An 18,809-nucleotide genomic window follows, 5' to 3' on the forward strand; every position below is an offset into this window, starting at 1 on the left:
TATTATTCCATAATTTAAGAAAAAACAGATCCAGAAAATAAGACAAATTCCTTTGTGCTTAAAAAAGGGGGCTTCTCAGTGCTTTGGGAACCCCCTCCCCAATGCCCTGGAAGGTCCACAGAAGGATCGACAGCCTATGGGGTGGGGGCAGAAATGTAAGTCTGGTCCCTGCCCTAGTTGGAGGGGGCTGCCTCTTCACCTACAAGCTGCTAGCCCCCCTCCTCTGAGAGGGAGAAAATAGGAGGCAGCTGTCTGCCCCCCTCTCCCCCTTCCCTTCCCTATAGAAAAGAAGCGAAAGTTCATTGCTAGGCCTCTCCTGCCCCCACTTTAAAAAACCCCTGGTTTCCCTCCCCCGGTAATAAAAAAAACCACCCTACAAGACTTGACTCCCAATCCCCCCCCCCGCCTCTCTTTGTCATTCCCATAAAATTAAACCCCCACCTTACAAGTGAGTGGGGGGTTATGCATGGGGGAGAATGAGAGCCCCAACCCAGCCCCCCTTTGACTGGATGCGGAGGGAGGTTCCCCCCTTCCTGGTGGTGTTGGGGGAGGGGGTGATGCCAGAGGAAGTCAGCCATTTGAGATGCCAAACCACTGTGGGGGTCACCAGCCCCCCAGCAGGAGGAGCAGGAAGAGGGGGAAAAAGACCTTGGCTTGCAAAGTGGCCCCTGTGGGGGGCAGCCCAGCCCCACTGCTTGGCCGCCCCCCACTCTGGTTCTGTCGGGAGGAGGAGGAGCCCTTCCCAGGCCGCTCCCTGCGAGGTGGGCGGGCATCGGAAGAAGGGCGGGATCCCGAGGGGGAACCCCCAGCCCCCCCTGCTCCAGCCCCCAAGGCCGGCCGCCGGTCCTCGCTGTTCCCAGCACCTGAGCCGCTCCCGCCGTCCTCATCTGGAACAGAAAACAGAGGGGAGGGTGGAAAGGTCTCGCTCTCTCAAGCGCCAATCTGCAGGTGTTACGGAAATTACGGGGGGGGGGGACATCTTTAAAGTTAAATATTACAAATATTATGCCTGAATATATCCTTCCAACTTGACAGCTCAGGGAGGTCACCTAGCATTAAAAATAATATAAAATCATCTCCTTTCCCAGTTCCCCCCATTCCAAAGCTATTTTCCCCTTGCAAAAGGACTCCAGGAAGTTCTCAGAGGTGACAACTGCTGGGCTCATTGTTAGCCGAAGGAAGCCAAATCTCATCACCTGACTCGCCTCAGGCTCCAGACATGCAAAGGAACTACTATTGTACTTTTGGGTGGTGGTACTTAGGACATATTTGTCTATGCTTATCTTATACCTGAGTCTTGCCCCGCCATATCTGCTTATGCTAATCTTGTACCAAGGACTTGTCTGGACATGTTTGCCAAGGTTAACCCCTCCCCTTCGAACTGTATTCTGGGATGTGGTGGGAAAGTTTTAAAAGTCTTTGTCACCCCATCCTCGGGAGCTCCAGAGCTGCTTGTTGCTGCCGCCAGTGCTGGGCCCGCTGGCTGCCTGGGCCTGACTCTGCAAGGCGCAGGGTGCAATCCACCCCAGTGCCTGATGGATCAGGGCCTTCAGATGTTGCCAAGGGCTGCAGGGCCAGTCGGCAGTGAAATCCACCCAGCACCTAACCAAGGGGGCTTGTCTGGTGCTGCTGACTTGCAGCTGGTAAATAAGGAAGTGTCTACTCAGAGGAAAGCCACAGGGAAGGATGTGGGAGGCTGGAGTGTTTTATCTAGGCAGCCAGGGCTCCTCCAGGTGTCAATATCTTTTTGCACCAGGTCAGTGAGGACCACTTGCTTTTAAACATTCTCCCATATATATAGAACTCCCTGTGCGCCTTTTGGACTGTATCTGGGGGTTTCCTCCTTTGTGTCAAATAACTGAGGCCAAATAAGTGTTTACTTTTTATAATACATGGAAGATGGATCTGTCTCAGGAGGTATGGACTCTCCTTCCTTGGAGGTTTCTAAGCGGAGCTTGGATGGCCGTCTGTCCTGGATGCTTGAGCTGAGTTTCCTGCATTGCAGGGGGTTGGACTAGATGACCCTTGGGGGTCCCTTCCAGCTCCATGATTCTGTTTTTCTGCTCCAGCAATATTTTATTATGTTCCTATCATTTTATGTAATTCTATTTTGTATAAATTATAAACATCATAAATAAAACATGTTCTATTTACAAACAAAACATTTAAATAGCTACCTTTCTACTGGTAGGACGGGGGCAGGCATGGCCATAGCCAGGATTTTTGATGGGGGGGCAGGCTTTTGTTTGTGTTGATTTTTTCTTATTGGGAGGCAGCTGCCCCCCCCAGTCTCCCCTTGGCTACGTCTATGGGGGGCATAGGAAGGAAACAAGGTTGGAAGGGGACTATGGTCAGAAAACGGCTGGGAAACACTGGTCTACACCAGTGCTTCCAAAACTTGGGTCTCCAGCAGTTTTTGGACTACAACTCCCATCATCCCTAGTTAGCAGGATCAGTGACCAGGGATTATAACAACTGTAGTCCAAAACCAGTTGGAGACCCAAGTTTGGAAACCTGGGTCTACCTCAATGATCAAGGCACATCAGCTCATTGGTCAGCCAGTGAGTCCAAGTTCATGTTACGTTTGAAGCTGCAGCTACTCTGCGCTTTCATTTATCTGTATTTGTATCTGCAAAGCCTCCAAGCTGAATGCATATCTATGAGCACCATGCACTGTGTTACTGAAGCCTTATCTTCTGGACCTTAGGCTGCCAGTGTGGTGACTGGAACTGGGGGCAACTCCTGCTGTGTGGGTCTCTCCTCCGATTCCCACCAAGGAGAGGGGGGAGTGGGTGCCCGGAAGGGGCTTGTAGGCCTCACCTGCATCCTGGAAGTCGAGGTCCTGCCCATTGCAGGCGCCCACCAGGCGGGAGGTGGCACTGCGCAGGGCCAGGACGTGCTGCCGCGTGGGCATGTCAGGGCGCGAAATGTCCACCTCCACCTCGGGGTTGTTGATCTGGTTCACCAGCCCATCACCCGTCACATCTGGGAGGTACCTGGGAGGGGGGAAAGGGAAAGGTGCGGGGGGAGAGCCTTTAGGCGGACAATGCACCGAGCACCCAGCCCCAAAAGAACCTAAGGAGAGCCTGTGGCTGGATCAGGCCAAAGAGGCCCATCTGGTTCACAATCCTGTCCTCACAGTGGCCTAGTACTTCTAAGAACCCAGGAATCAAGAGAGACTGCTGTTGGACCTGGAGGATCTGTAAGAATTTAAGAAAGGCCTTGCCGCTGGGTCATGTCAAAGGCTTATCTAGTCCAGCCTTCTGTTCTCATGGTGGCTGAAAAGATGCCCTGAGCTCTGCATGGGGAAAGTCCTGCCCCACCCACTGACCAGGTTCGCAGGCATGCTCAGGGGCTTGGGTGCAAATGTATCCCCAAAAGCCTCAGGGGTCAAGTGCCCCCTGTCCCCTCCAGCCTCAAGGCGGAGGAGAGGAATCCAGCCACCCTGCTCCCCATCTCCCCTTGAGTCCAACCTTGTCCTTTTCTCCCTGCCTGCACCCTTAGCGGGGTCCAACCCCACCCCACCTGCCCCTCGCCTGCCCGTTCCAGCAGCTGTCCTCGTTGGTGACATCAGCGGCCACCTTCTCGTCGCTGCAGAGGGCGTGGGGAAGCATCACCCAGAAGCGCCGCATTAGACGCAGCTTCTCCTTCACATCCAACACCTGGGGGGGGGAGAAGGGGGTGGAATTAATTCGTCCAGTCCACCTTTAAAGCAATCCAGGTTGCCGTCCATCACAGCCTCTTGGGAGAAGGCATTCCAGAGATTAGTGCAGAAGGACTTCCTTTCCTCTGCCCCAAATCTTCTGACATTCCACTTCAATGGATGCCCACAAGCTCTGGCATTAGGGGCAAGGGAGAAAAAGCTTTTCTCCATCCATTTTCTCCATGACTTGTATAATTTTATAAACTCCTATCTCTGCGGCTTCTTTGCCCTTTCTCTAAACTAAGAAGCCCCAAGTGTTGCAACAAGCTGTCTGCTTGTTCTTATACACACCACAAGATGCAGGGTTGTGGTGCTGAGTTGTCCCAGGGTGAACAGTACGCCCCCCCCCCCAAAGGGCAGCATCTCCTGGAATGCAAAAGGCTAAGGCAGACAAGGCAGAAGAGGCGCGAGTTCAAGGCTGAGCTCTGGGACGTACCATGCAGGTGGAGCGGGGGGGGGGGGTTCCCCACAATACCTACCAGCCTGTCCAGGTTGGTTCCTGCCGCGGTTGTGGGCTTCTCCTCGGGCAAGTAAGTGCGGAAGCGGCGCTTGGCCTCCTCCCGGGGGGAGCGGCGAGAGCGGGCGGGGGCTGGGCGAGGGCTGCCGCAGCTCTGGAACACCTGTGGGGGGAAGAAGGCACAGGTGACCCCCACAAGCACCCCAGAAACACCCACCCTGAGCTGCTCTCTCAAGTCCGCATGAAGGCCAAAGGCATTCTGCTGCCAGAGCTGGTAGGAGACCAAAGCTCAGATAGGAGATTCAGACGGCAAGGAAGGGGAAGCAGACTCTGTCCTGGATGCTTCAGTGGAGATTTCTGCATTGCAGGGGGTGGACTAGATGGTCCCTTGGGGTACCTTCCAACTCTGTAGGTCTATGGTTCTATAACTTAACCTCAGGAAGGACTTTCTAAGGGGAAGAGCTGCGGGGCATTAAAAGGGACTACTTGGGGAGGTGGTGGGTGGACTCTCCTTCTTCAGAGGGTTTTAAGCAGAGGTTGGATGGGCATCTGACAGGGAATCCTAGGATTGTAGGGTTGGAAGAGAACCCCCAGGATCATCTATCCCAACCCCCTGCAAGGCAGCGATCACAGCTAAGCATCCCTGACAGATGCCTGCCCAACCTCTGCTGGTCTGTCTGCAGGTTGTTGGCATCTGTCTGTCTCAAGAGATAATGGAGTGCATCTCCAGGGGTGAAGTCAAACCACTCTGCTAGTGCTGAAGTGACCTCCCCAGGGCGCAAGCCAGGGCCGTGTGCCTGGAGGTCCTGGCCTGCCCTGACAAAGAGACCCCCCTCTCAGCCTTGCTGATGGGCTCCAAAGGAAAGCAGAGCAAGATGTTTGGTACCAGCTTGGCTGCAGGAGATGCTGGAATGAGGCGTACGAAGCGCCATCCAAGCATCTTGGGGGCTCCACTCTGGATCTGTGTCAGGTGTGCTCCTGAGCCTGCTTGCAGGTGGGCTGGCATAATAAGGAGCAGAGGAGTCAGATTCTCCCTGTCCCCCCATACACACCTTGGCTGAGATTTGGACACTGTGCTCCTGCAGGAACATGATCGCCTCCGAAATCTTCACTCCGATGGAGTCAGCCGCCAGTTCGAAGTTAAAGGGCCCCCCGAGGCGCTCGGCCAATTGGGTCAAAGCATCTGGGAGGGAGAAAGAGGGAGTGGGCCAAGGGGGCTAGGTTGGGGCAAGGGGAAAGAGCGCCCCCCCCCGACCAAAGACCCTGTCTACTTGCACTGAGCGGAACAGCCAGCCAGACTCAGACTTTCATCTTGCCTTTCTACCAATAAACCCAGGCTGGCATTCATTTTGGTTCCCGCATGGCAGGGGTTGGACTAGATGCCCCTTGGTGCCCCTTCCAGCTCTACCAATCTAAGAAGTCCCCTCTAGATATATGGCAAGCTGACCATCAAGGCCTCCAGGGAGCTCCCTGGCTGATCCGAGATTTCTCCAGCTGAAGCCCAAGACTCGGCTATGCCCATTGCACCACTCTGCCTCGCAGTTGACTAAAATGCCACTTGAGGGCAAGCTCTCCCCTCGTCCAACCCTGCCTCCTGCCATTTCCCACTGCCAGCCTTTCCCCCAGCCCCCCTCCTCCCCCAGGGGTGTGCTCACCGAGAAAGCGCTCCCACTCGGGGTCCAGCTCCGCTGCGCTGGCAAAGCAGCCCTTCATGACGTTGAGGCAGAATCCGTTGCAGGGCTTGAGGGCCGGAGTCCCACGGCAAAGTGGACAGTAGGAGAGGCGCATGTGGGCACGGCGGCACTCTCCGCTGGGAGAGAGCTGGGGGGAGAAATGGGGGGGCAGATTGAGCATTTGGCAGCCCGAGGATTCTCCCAGGATGGCCGCAGGCACAGAGGAGGCGCAGAGAGGTCACCCTTTGGAACTCCCTGCCTATTGACCTTCACTGCATTCTCCATTAGGGAAACCTGGCATTTGACCCTCCCTGCCATCAGAGCTCCGATGTTTTGCCCACTGTCTAGTGCAGGTTCCCAGGGAAAGAGGGCCGAGGTGCCAGAAGCACCACCCGTGTCAGGAGCGCTCTCCCAGGCACTTCCGTTGCCTGCTTTAGGGCAATTGCAAGGTTTGCAGGAGCCTTGTGGATCAGGCCAGTGGTGCCTCCAGTCCAGCCTCCTGCTCTCTCAGTTGGCCAGCCAGAGTCCCCCAAGGGAGACCTGCAATGGAACCTCTCTGCATGTGCTCAGAGAAACTCTTTCTGATGGCAGCAAAGGAAAAGTGCTCTCTGCATTGCCCATTGCACCCCCACCCGTCTCTCTCTTCTCATGTCTTCAGATGAAACCCTCAGAAGAACATCATAAGATCCTTCTGCATCAGGCCAAAGAGGGACTTCTGGTCCAGCTTCCCGTTCTCATGGTGGCCAAGCAGATGCCTGCAGGAAACCCAGAATCAGGATTCGGACGCAAGAGCCACTCTCCCCCCTTGCAGTTTCCAGCAAGTGGCATTATTGAGAAGCACCACTGCCTCCAATTGTGGAGCCAGAGTAGGATTCCTGCACTGCCCTTGGGGATTCCTTCCCGCTCAAAGTTAACGGTTCTGTGTGAAGTAGTCCTTCCTTTTCCCTGGAGATATTTGCAAGCCAGAAGCGACTGATCTGATATCCTCCCAACATTGCTGCTCCTTTGGAGAGGACTTTGGCAGCAATGTGGGGTGTGGGGAGAGGGAAGGTGGGGGCAGTGGAGCAAAGCTGACTGCTACGGAGCACGGCTGGGTGGGGGCAGGTAATAATAATAATAATAATAATAATAATAATAATAATAATATCCTGCCCATCTAGGCTCCTTCCCTCTAGCAAGATGCTTGCAGAAGTGTAACCTTCTTCCCAGGCAGGGGGCAGCTCACCCATGTCAGGCTTCTCACCTTGACCGCCTGGACCACCACGTCTCGTCCGGTCGCCAGGCCCTGGACAAAGGCTCGAGCAGCAATGAAGGCACGAGTCACCTGCAGGGGAGCAGGACAGAGCAGCCAGGAAGGGCAGCTGAGCAGCTGGACACATGCATGCATGCACACAGCCCAGGATGGCCTGAGGCAAGGTGAGGCAGGACCCACAGGGGCATCAGACCCGGACTCCAAGGAATGCATGGCCCACTGCTGCCACGAATGTGGTGCACTCCCTGGAGGCAGGTTCTGCCCTCCACCCAATGCTGCAGTGGCCTCCTGGCCAGTTGGAGGTGCTGCTGGTCTCTCCCCCTGCCTTGTTCCCGAGGTAGATCTTCACCCCCAGCTCGTTCCAGCTGTAGATCTTCGCTCACCTGCCTTCTCTGGGCAAGAGATGAGAGGCAATTTTGCGTTTTGCCTCAGGTGCCAACATGTTGGGGGCCAACCCTGCACCACCCACCCACACCCGACCCTCCCACCCACCTGTCCCACAGTCATGCAGGGCTAAGGTTGCCATACGCCCATGAAATCCCAGATATGTCCTCTTTTGGGGGGCCAACAAGCCCATCCGGGGGAATTTTTACATTTTAAAACAAAGGTTCAGGGTTGGGGGGATATTTATTTATTTATTTCTGGGTTGTGCGGTTGTGTTTGTTTGTTTGTTTTTGGCTCAGGTGCGGGCTGCTCTGCTCCCCACGGCCAGCCCAAGCAACTCAGGCTGTCCTCTTTTTTGCTCTTCAAGATATGGCAGCCCCACCCATGCAGGAATGGCTGGGAGCTGGATCTATGGGTAATTCATCTGCGCCCAGAGTTGGTGGAGAACTCAGGCACAGCTGGAAGCCAACTGTTTATGCTCTTGATCCTGCACACAAAGTCAGGGACGCCTCAGTCAACATTTCTGGACTCCTTCCAGCCCGAAATTGCCTTTTGCCCCACAGCTGAGGGCTGACATGAGCCGCAGAGAAGAGGGGGTCCCTGTGGCCTGAGCCCATCCCTTGCAAGTGCATGAGGAGAGAGCTGCTGGATCAGGCCAGGGGCCCAGCTAGATACTCGTAAGAAGTCTGCCAGCAGGATCCAAGCACAATAGCCTTTCTCCCCTCCTGCTGCCTCTAAATGTGGAGACAGAGCAGGGTCAGTCTGGCCAGTGGCCCTGAGAGCTCTCTCCTCCTCTGTGCATCTGTCGAATGCTCTTTGGAAGCCCTCCAAGTTAGTGGACATCCCTGCCTCATGTGGGAGGGAGTTCCATGGGTTCACTATGGGTCACATGAAGAAGCAAGAGGGTGTTGTGGGAGGGGGGTTGGTGAGGAGAGGAGGGCCAGGGGGTGGACTCACCTGCACGCGGAGCTGGCGGGGGCTGTCCCCAAAGGCCCGCAGCCCCTCTGCCTGGTGCCCCACACACTCCAGGTAGCCTTCGGGGAAGCTGTACTGGGGGTTGAGCAGGGGCAGCATCCGCTCCAGCAGGCGGGCCCAGAAGTCGCTCAGGGCCTCATCCAGCCCAGGTCGTGCTCCCTGCAGGTGGCGCCGCAGCTCCACAAAGAGCCCCTGGAAGAGGCGGGCATGCTGGGCATAGAGGCGCCCATAGGAGCGGGTGAACATGGCTTGGAGGGACTGCTCTGCCCCTGCCAGGAGCTCCCGGAAGAAGTCTGTGGGGGCAGGGAGATGTGGGGAGGAAGAGGAAGAAGGAAAGGAAGAAGAAAAGGAGGAGGAGGAGGAGGAAGAAGGTAGCTTGAGCCAAAACTCTGCCTCCGAAAAGGAGCCTTCTCCTGAGCATGTGCACATTGCGCTTCCCTCACTACTGCCCCCCTTTGGGGTGCAGGACAAAGGCCTCCAGGCAGCTGCAAGCTGCAGCGCCCCATTGCACAACTTAGGGGTGCAAAGCGGGTGTGCAGTTGGGTGGAAATTGGAAACTAGGAGAGTGGGGAGGCAACAAGCCAAGTTGGGGTGGCAGACCAGCTTCCTCTGCTGCTCAGGGCAAAAGCCCCCCCCCCACCTCACCCCAGGAGCTCCCTTGGCCAAGAGGTATCCCCCCCCCCTTTCTTAAGGATCCGGAGCAGATTCTGGCATAGAGTGGGGGATAACTTTCATCCAGCCCTTCAGGACCTCCAGTGGGTTGGGGGTCCCACAGCCTCTGGGGTTTCCCAAAGTGAACAGGGAGGTCTGGAACCCTCCCTCCACCTCACCTTGGAAGCGGCGCTGGCGGGAGCCTAGGGTGCTGAGCAGGAAGCCGGCTGCCTCTCCCACCAGGCCCTGGAGGTCCCCCCGGCTTTGCTCACTCAGACGCTCCTCTGTCTCGCTGGCGCAGCAGGTGTACTCCTGGGGGCAGATGCGCAGGTGCTCTCCTGGGAGGGGGGGAGAGGATTGCTGTTAGCCTGCCTGGCCCCACAGCTGGAGGGAAGTGCTCCCCACCCCTCATGGCGGGACAAAGGCGGTGGCAGCCTGCGCAGCCCAGCATTGCAGAGTCGGAGGGGATCCTGAGGGTCATCGAGTCCAACCCCTGCAACACAGGAGTCTCAGAGAGTGGGGGTTTTGGGAGTGTGTGGCAAAATTGCAGCCAGGAGCAGTTTCCACATAAACACAAGAGAGTGGTGGCCTAGTGGTTAGCGTGTCCATCTAGGACCTGGGAGAGACCAGGGTTCAAATTCCCCCACGCAGCAACCTCCAGAGCCAGTCACTGCCTTCTCTCAGCCTAGCGGACCTCACAGGGTTGTTGCGAGGAGAAAACGGAGAGGAGAAAGAGAACTAGGGGCATCGCCATGAACTTGCCTGGAGAAAAAGAGGTGGTCTGGAGGTACAATAAAGAAGCTAGGAGAAATGGAGGGGGCTGGGGGTGCTCCTCCTTGCTAGCACAGGGGATGCCCCCCAACTCCACAGAACACGGAGAGCCCTTCCAAGGGTAGGAGAGGTGGAGAGGGGCTTCTGAAGCGCCGAGGAGGCAGAGAAGAGGCAGCGAAGGGGCGCGGGGGGCGTTGGCTGCCTGTGAGGGGTCCCTCGGTCGGGGAAGCGTCCCTCCACGAGGCTTGAATGGGCTGACGGAGAAAACGTCCCGTCGGACTTGGGAAAATGGGGAGCTTCCCCGCAACCTCTGCCCGAAAGACCCAGAGAAAGGGGGCAATGGCGGGGCAGAGGACAGTCCCCACGGGCGCGAGGGGGGAGGGGTGGCACGAGTCCTGCTGCTCGCTCTGCGGCCGCCTCGTCCGGGCGAGGGGGGCGTGGGGGGAGCCTTCCCCGCAACTTCCTTCCGAGACCCGGAGAAGAGGGGCGGTGGGGACCCACGCGAGACGCCCCTCTCCCTGATCCACGTCCTGGAGACGGCCAGGAAAGTTTGCTGCCCGTGCCCCCAGCGGTGCCAGGACGGGGCGCCCGCTTACCGGAGATGAGGCTGGGCGGCAGCGAGACGAGGGCGAAGCCGCGCCCGGCCAGCGCCTGCCGGCTCTCCGCGCAGCTCCGCGCCGCCCCGCGCGTCTCTCCGCCAGCGGCGGCGGCGGCACAAAGGAGCGGCAGGAGGAGCAGGCGCAGCGGCGCCATGGAGGGAGAAGCGCCCCTGCGGGCGAGGCCGGCCGGGGAAGGAGCGCGCCGCCGCCGCCGCCGCCGAGAAGCGCGCAAAGGAGCGCGGCGCAGCAAACGGCCGGAGACAATGGCAAGGGCCATCCGCGCCCGCCGCCGCCGCCCGGCCCTAGCGCCGCCCGGCCCGTCGGGCGAGAGACAATGGGGGCCGCGCGGGGGGCTCGGAGGGAGGGAGGGGTCCTAGCGCCCCCCGCCTCTCCTGCCGGGCCAGAGGGGCGGATGCAAGACGGCGGGGGCGGGGAGAGACTGCGATCCTGCGGGGGAGGGAGCGGGGGCGAGGGACGGAGGGACCCAGCTGCTTCCCCCCTCCCGGTCCGTGAGTGACAAGCGGACGCCGAAGCGGTTGGATGCCACTTGTCTGGAAGGCCCCTCGCCAAGGCGCGTCGAAGCTGCATCGGAGCGACTGGGTGGCTTCTGTGCTGGGGGCTGGACTAGATGACCCGCGGGACCCCTTCCCACTCTACAAGTCTGCGATTCTATGCTTCTACCTGGGGAGACCCAAGGAGATCCGTCCACGGAGTCCTCTCCGTCCATTTCCGTCCAGCCAACTGCTTCTGGGAGTCCAGCGGGGGCAGCCCCCCTCCCTCCCTGCCTGTCTGCCTGTCTTCTGCTAGGGCTTGGCACGCAGATGCCTCCTGCTGCCTCTGATCGTGGAGGCTCCATTGTGCTGCTGCTCTGGCCAATGAGCCGCCGACGCTGGCCAGACCCACCTAAAACATTCACCTCCGCAGTCTCTCACTCTCCACACCTGGGCGACGAATTATAGACTCGTAGAGTTGAAAGGGCCTCCGAGGGTCATCTAGTCCAACCCCCAGCCACTGAGAAGCTGGAGCATGTCCAGAAGAGTCGGCCAGGGTGGGAGACGGGAGAGGGCTCACCCGATGTCCCTGGAGGGTTGTCAGTCACGCAGAAGACACAGCGGGATAGGTCACATCCAGGCGGGCGGCCCTCGCTGCCTCCCCTGTTTGCCTGCGTGAAGAAGGACTTCCTTTCATCTGTCACGAATCCTCCAGCCTTCAGCTTCAATGGATGCCCACGAGTTCTTGTTCCTGGAGAAGGAGAGAGGAAAGTTCTCCGCTGTCTCCACGTTCCCATGCCATACACTAGTTTATACACTTCTATCGTCTTATTCGCCTTTTATAAACTATAAAGCAGCCTTTCTTCACAGGGGCGTCATTTGGGTTGCCTTTCCTGAACCCCTCCAACTCTGCAACATCCTTCTTGAGGCGAGGCGAACAGAACTGGACCCAGCATTATTGCACTTGCCGTCGCGCCCGAGATTTCTGCTATAAGCGCATTGCGATGCTTCCTGGGGCCGGAGCCGCTTCCACAGCGGAGCAGGCGCTGCCTTTGCTGGAAGTGCTTAAGGAGCGGCTGGAGCAAGGCCTGTCGGGGGTCTGTGGGGGTCGCATCCTTCCTGTCCCGCAGGGAGCTGTCCTGTGCGTGACCTCACGTGCCTCTTCCAGCCCCGAGCGAGCGAGCGCCCGGCTCTGGATCCCAGGGGAGCGGAGGGGGCCCGGAGGAGTCTGCGGTTGCGCTTCCCCGCACAAGCGGCAAGGGGCGCTGCTGCGACAGGGAGGACCCAGCGCCGGAAAGTGCGCTTCCCCCGTAGGAGAGACGTACAGTATTGGAATCACAGAGTGGCAGAGTGGGAAGGGACCCCCAAGGGCCATCTTGTCCAGCCACCTTCATTAATGCAGGAATCACAGCTAACGAATTCCTGACCTCTGTTTTTAAAACCTTGCAGTGAATCACAGAATCATAGAATCCTAAGGTTGGAAGGGATCCCCAAGGACCATCTAGCCCAGCCCCCAGCAACAAAGGAATCACGGCTGACGGGTGGCCTCGCGACTTCTCTTGAAAAGCCTCCAGAGAGAGGAGAACCCTCTTCTGCCTTTGCCCGGGCAGCCCAGGAGGACAACCTCCGGGTAACGAGAGAAGTGTTGAGCCGAGCCATATTCCACGCGGAGCAAAAGCTCCCGCTGTTCCTTCGAGAGTCTGCCTGGGGGGTTGACTGCCTTGCTTTCAGTGGATTAACGGCCCCGTCCTCCTTCCCTACAGTTTGAAGTAAGGCGCTGAGCGATCCTACAGCCGATTAAAATGCAGGGGCGAGGGGAACGGGGGCAGGAAGAGATGTCGCCCCTGCAGCAGCTTGGCTCTTCTCCACCCCATGGCAGCTCAGCCTTGAGATGGGGAGGGGGATATACTGCTTGGGAAATCTCCCTCCCACAAATATTATGCAAGTGGGAGGCGCCCCCTGTTGGAAAGTGAGAGTTGGAAAAGGTATGCCTATTCTCCAGCAGCAAAGTTCAGCGCAATGGCGATTGTTCCAGGCACATTTAAACTTGGTTAGATTTCGTCACCTGCCTTTAAACAAACGCTTAGGCTACAATAAATCACACACTTAACTTTGCAAATAAGGCATTATTTTACTCACAGAGTTGCCAGAAGTTACAGCAAACATGTCTCTATTCGCTGGCAGTAAAACAAAGAACAAAAAAGAGAGGCTCCAAACGACTTAAAAAGAGTAGTACTTTGTTTCCTTACGAAAAAGATCATGCAATATTAGGGTTAGCAAAGATGCAGGCTTTAAAATCTCCCTGAGAAGCAGGGCGCAGAGGCTGCTGAGAGCCGACTAAACCCTTGCAGCCTGAGGTCTTCTATGCGCTTAACTCTTTCATACATGGAAGTGTGGGGCAGTGCCCATATATTGCAGCACCCTCAGTATCCAATGCTCTGGGAAGTATGTTGTGACTGTGCCAGGGAGCGAGGTGCCCACGTGGGGGCCACAGACATGGAAGGAGCAGGTGAGCTCACTGGGGGGGGGTCTCTTCTCCCAGTACACACACTCCAGCACCACCAGACACGCAAAGCATTAACCATTAACCCAGCACACCATTAAAATGTGAAAGTCCCTCCCCTAGGAGGAAGCAGTGGTGGTCATAAAAGATTAGACCAATTTATGGAGCAGATGGCTATCAATGGCTTCTATCCGCAATTGCTCTGCTCTGCCTCCACCGTCGGTGGTCGGGATCTTGTGTTCTGAATCCCAGTTGCTCAAACCGAGGCAGGAGAGAGTTGCTCTTGAGCTCAAATCCTGCTTGTGAACAACTCTTTGGCCACTGTGAGAAGGAGATGCTGGACTGGATGGGCCCCTGGCCTGATCCAGCAGGCTCTTCTTACATTCTTCTGTACAATGGTACCTCGGTTTAGGAACAGTCCTGTTTACAAACGATTTGGTTTACAAACTCCGCAAAACCTGAAGTAATGTTCCTGTTTGAGAACTTTACCTTGGTCTAAGAACAGAATCCGAATGATGGAAGGGCACTGACAGCGGGAGGCCTCATTCGGGAAAGCGAGCCTCGGGTTAAGAACAGTTTTGGTTTAAGAACGGACTTCCAAAACAGATTAAGTTCGTAAACCAAGGTACCACTGTATATACATAGGAGCTGAACAAATGGATTCAAACAGCAAAAAAGGAGATTCTGACTGAACAACCAAGTCAAGCTGGATACTTTGGGGGTTGTTTTCATGAGGAAAGAGAGTCACAGGCCCTGCAGCAGTGACTGTGCAGAGCAAATGCCATCCCTGGAAGCCGTCCAGGTCCCATTCTGAGGTGCACATGCCACTCATCACCGCCTGGCTTCTCCTGCATCCGGGAAGGACTTTGCCCCAGGGCGTGCTAGGGAGAGGTTCCTTTCCAGCACTTGTGTGAGCGGGGTTGTGGGGGAGAGAGACGCCTCCCTCCAGGCCCCACATGCAGCCTCCCAGGCCTCTCTGCCCAGCCCCTCCTGATCCAGCCCTGCTGTGCACCAGCTGTCCAGGGAAAGAGCCTTGGCAGGTGACTGCCTCTTCCCAGCCTGGATGGGGGGTGTGTGTGTAGATTTCTTGGGATTCGAATGCAGTGCACTGTGCAACAGAGTCTTGCTGTCTGATCACCCAAAGATCATATGTGGTGGACCTGTCCCAAGGTGAAAGACTTCTGGGAAAAGATTTATAATGAATTGAAAAAAATATTGAAATATACATTTATAAAGAAACCAGAGGCCTTTCTTCTTGGAATAACAGGTTTGGAATTGCCCAAGAAAGATGTTAAATTATTTTTGTATGCCATAACTGCTGCTCCAATTTTACTAGCTAAAATGTGGAAAACACAAGAATTACCAACGGTGGAAGAATGGCAGATGAAGATGGTGGATTTTTCAGAGCTAGCTGACCTAACCAGAAGAGTCCGCAACCAGAAGGAGGAGTACCAGGAAGAATGGACTAAATTTAATGATTACTTAGTTAAATATGTCAAGTTAAATTAACTGGAAACAGCTTGCAGTTACTCAATTGGCTTAGGATTTTATATAAGTTAAGTGATGAATTAATATGTTTAATTTCAAAACGAAAAGATCTAAGGATGTTAATGTTCAAGTTAAACCTTATAAGAACTGTGATTTGGAAAACCATTAAAAGGATATGCATTGAAATTCAACCAAGGGGAAGCGAGGAAGTCACTTAACAATGTTAATAAGTGTAATTTTAATAAGGTTTTGATTTATGTCTGTTTGTTTTATGTGTTTGCTTGTTTATAATTCTGTGAAAACCAATAAAAAAAATTGGGGGGGGGGGAGAAAAAGAAAACTCCATGGACATAAAAAAAGGAGAAGCTCTGAGCGAGAGTTTCCAAGGCATGTTCTGGTTCATGGGGTCACGGAGAGTCGAACACGACTAACAAACAACAAAATATACAACCTAAGCATAGGATGGAGGGGCTCACAGCATAGAGACCCCCAAAAGGTATATCTTCTCCCATAGACAGCCTTTGCATCAAGCAGGAATCAAGCATGTCTCTGCCTGCCTGCTTTGCTCACAGTATCCTGGCCAGGTGAGCAGGTGAGCCCACCCATTAGCCCACCACCAGTTAACTGCAGCCCTGCCTGGCAACCCAGCTCCTTCCTTTGGGAGGCTGATCATGGTGCTTAACTCCCTGGCCAACAGCCTTGTCTAGACAAAGGGAATGCTTAGGGGGCAAACTGGGCTTAGGAGGCTTAACTGACTAGCCCAGCAATCGAATCCTCCATGACATATTAACCCTTGCTGGATCCGAGAATCATCTCCTTTCTTGTAACCCAAATCCATTGGTTTGGCTCCTACCCTCCAGAGCAGGAAAAAAGAAGCTTGCTCCCTCCTTCATGCAACAGGCCTTGAGATATCTGAAGAGGGCTATAATCTCTCCTCTCAGTCTCCTCTTTTCAAGAACCACAGGAATCAGAACGCCATGCAGACTGACACCCCCATCTCCACCCCCCAAGAACTCACAACAATGTGGAGTGATGGGTCCTAGCTTACATCAAAATGAAATCAAATCAGAAACCATACTCTTAAAGACCTATACAGAGCTCTTCATCTTAAGCTGTGTGGGCTCTTGAAAACTTGCACACTCCTACTCAGACAGAAACTGACCCACGATTTCAAAGAAAATGTCCCTTCCTTATTTTATTCAAAGCAATTTGCAGCTTCGAAGTGGCCAGGAGTCTGAGGCATCCCTGCGAAGCATTGCCAGGACATTTCCAAGTGGGGTGGGGGGACATCCACATTGGGCTCTGCTTGGAAGTCTTCGCTACGTGTTTTGTTTTCTTTATGGCTATTCAGAGCACTCCAAGCCACAGTCTCCTTAGCGATGGCTTTGCGGCAAACTGTTTCCAAAGGCTGAGCCCAGCTGGGTGCTTCTGCCTGGGACAAATGCTGCTCAAAGCAGAATTTCCTCCCGCTGGTTTCCTGTGGCCTTCCCAGGCCAGCCACTGCTATTCCTGGTGGCCATGAGCTGAAGCATCAAAATTAGAGTATTCTGGGAGGGGGGAGAGAAGGTGGGGTGAGCTCTCCATCCGGTGGATTTGAGGGCAGGAAGACCCAGCCAGGGAGAAGAGGAGCAAACTCTGCACAGAGCAGCTGGGAGACGCACTGCGTCCAGCCCTACCTACTCTTGCTGGTGCCACACAACAATCCCCACTCCACAGTTGAAAGCATTGGATTGTTTAGTGTGGCAGCACCTGCACTTTGGAACTCCCTGCCAATTGAGAGAGAGCAGGCGCCTTTGCTCTGGCAGAGGGCCTTCTTGGTGGTGACACCTGCCCTGTGGAACTCCCTCCCACCAGATGTCAAGGAAATAAACAACTACCTGGCTTTTAGAAGACATCTGAAGGCAGCCCTGTTTAGGGAAGTTTTTTTTATGTTTGAAGTTTTATTCTGTTTGATATTCTGTTAGGAGCCACCCAGAGTGGCTGGGGAAACCCAACCAGCTGGGATAATAATAATAATAATAATAATAATAATAATAATAATAATAGTAATAATAATAATAATAATAATAATAATAATAATAATAATAATAATAATTTATTATTTGTAACCCCCACTCTGGGCGGCTTCCAACAAAGATGAAAGATACACTAAAATGTCACATATTAAAAACTTCCCTGAACAGGGCTGCCTTCAGATGTCTTCTGAATGTCAGGTAGATGTTTATCGCTTTGACATCTGATGGGAGGGCGTTCCACAAGGCGGGCGCCACTACCGAGAAGGCCCTTTGCCTGGTTCCCTGTAACTTGGCCTCTCGCAGTGGGGGAACCGCCAGAAGGCCCTGGGAACTGGACCTCAGTGTCTGGGCAGAACGATGGGGGAGGAGACGCTCCTTCAGATATACTGGACTGAGGCCGTTTAGGGCTTTAAAGGTCAGCACCAACACTTTGAATTGTGCTCGGAAACGTACTGGGAACCAATGTAGGTCTTTCAAGACCGGTGTTATATGGTCTCGGCAGCCGCTCCCAGTCACCAGTCTAGCTGCTGCATTCTGGATTAGTTGTAGTTTCCGGGTCACCTTCAAAGGTAGCCCCACGTAGAGCGCATTGCAGTAGTCCAAGCGGGAGATAACCAGAGCATGCACCACTCTGGCAAGACAGTCCGCAGGCAGATAGGGTCTCAGCCTACGTACCAGATGGAGCTGGTAAACAGCTGCCCTGGATATAGATTTGACCTGTGCCTCCATGGACAGCTGTGAGTCCAAAATGACTCCCAGGCTGCGCACCTGGTCCTTCAGGGGCACTGTTACCCCATTCAGGACCAGGGAATCCTCCACACCTGCCTGCCTCCTGTCCCCCCCAAAACAGTACTTCTGTCTTGTCAGGATTCAACCTCAATCTGTTAGCCGCCATCCATCCTCCAACCGCTTCCAGACACTCACACAGGACCTTCACCGCCTTCACTGGTTCTGATTTAAAAGAGAGGTAGAGCTGGGTATCATCTGCATACTGATGAACACCCAGCCCAAACCCCCTGATGATCTCTCCCAGTGGCTGCATGTAAATGTTGAAAAGCATGGGGGAGAGGACAGAACCCTGAGGCACCCCACAAGTGAGAGCCACCACCACTTTCTGATCACGGCCCAGGAGGAAGGAGCGGAACCACTGTATGATATTATTATTATTAATATTAATATTAATATTTTCCAGCGCCTGCTAAAAACATTCTTGTTAGACAAATGTTTAGAAATGCTGCTGTGCTTCAACTTGGAGCTCTTTTATTAGTTGTGTTCACCAGCGCCATTTTGTGAAGCAAGTCAGCAGATACACCCCCTGCGGAGAGGCTGGTCCCCCACATGCAGCACCGAGGAAAGGACTGTGAGGTCTTCCTTGCGGAGGCTCCTCTTCCATTTGGGGAAGGACCTCACCACCCACTGTGGCAGAGCACCCACTTTCCGGGAGGAAAGCCCCAGTTCAACCACCGCTGGCATTTCCCGGTGGGAAAAGGCTCCACCCCAAACCCCGGAGAGCAGAGGAGACTGAGCTCGTAGGAAAAGAACTGAAAATCAAGCTGCCGAGATCACGAGGCTGTTCTACAACGGAATGCAGTGTGCAGTTCTGGTCCCCTGGCCACAAGAATGATATTTTGGAGCCGGGAAAGTTTCAGGAAAGGGCCACTGAAAGGGTCGTGGGGAATGACGGGACTTCCCTGAAAAGGAAGGTGGCAGCGTCTGGGACTTTTTAGTTTAGAGAAAAGAATAAGAGGCAACACAATAGAAGGTAGTGAAATGATGCCTGGCACAGAGAAAGAGGGCGAAGTTTTCCTTGTGGGCATCCAGTGAAGCTGAAGGTTGAAAGAGGCAGG

At 54.8% G+C, this 18,809-nt stretch overlaps 1 protein-coding gene across 3 annotated transcripts; it reads right to left on the reverse strand.

The window, feature by feature from the left end:
* Positions 1–301: 301 nt before the first annotated feature.
* On the reverse strand, positions 302–13,080 carry LOC309355163 (glypican-6-like). Of its 3 annotated transcripts, none has more exons than XM_081885723.1 (10): positions 11,537–13,080; positions 9,275–9,433; positions 8,427–8,737; positions 7,077–7,157; positions 5,816–5,981; positions 5,213–5,343; positions 4,183–4,323; positions 3,526–3,662; positions 2,821–2,996; positions 302–887 (listed from the first exon to the last, which is right to left on the reverse strand). In XM_081885723.1, the coding sequence occupies exons 1-10, from the start codon at positions 11,751–11,753 to the stop codon at positions 604–606; spliced, it is 1,803 nt and encodes a 600-aa protein (XP_081741849.1). In that variant the 5' UTR covers positions 11,754–13,080; the 3' UTR covers positions 302–603. The 3 variants fall into 3 exon arrangements, with proteins under 3 accessions (XP_081741849.1, XP_081741851.1, XP_081741850.1); XM_081885725.1 differs by lacking the exon at positions 11,537–13,080 and adding an exon at positions 10,463–10,714; XM_081885724.1 differs by lacking the exon at positions 11,537–13,080 and adding an exon at positions 11,147–11,337 and having other exon boundaries at positions 303–887.
* Between the last annotated feature and the right edge of the window lie 5,729 nt (positions 13,081–18,809).

The sequence above is a fragment of the Podarcis melisellensis genome (genome assembly GCF_964234715.1).
Source record: "Podarcis melisellensis genome assembly, chromosome: 13".
Classification (NCBI taxonomy): Eukaryota; Metazoa; Chordata; class Lepidosauria; order Squamata; family Lacertidae; genus Podarcis; species Podarcis melisellensis.

What these genes read in the sequence shown, in the direction of transcription:
- LOC309355163 (XM_081885723.1), bottom strand. Translation starts at nt 11,753, where the DNA reads ATGGGAACGTGGAGACAGCGGAGAACTTTCCTCTCTCCTTCTCCAGGA. An exon ending in CAACCCTCCAGGGACATCGG is followed by an intron (nt 9,434 to 11,536) that starts GTGAGCCCTCTC and finishes CCCCCCTCCCAG; the next exon opens with GAGAGCACCTGCGCATCTGC. An exon ending in GTGTCCAAATCTCAGCCAAG is followed by an intron (nt 4,324 to 5,212) that starts GTGTGTATGGGG and finishes TTCCCCCCACAG; the next exon opens with GTGTTCCAGAGCTGCGGCAG.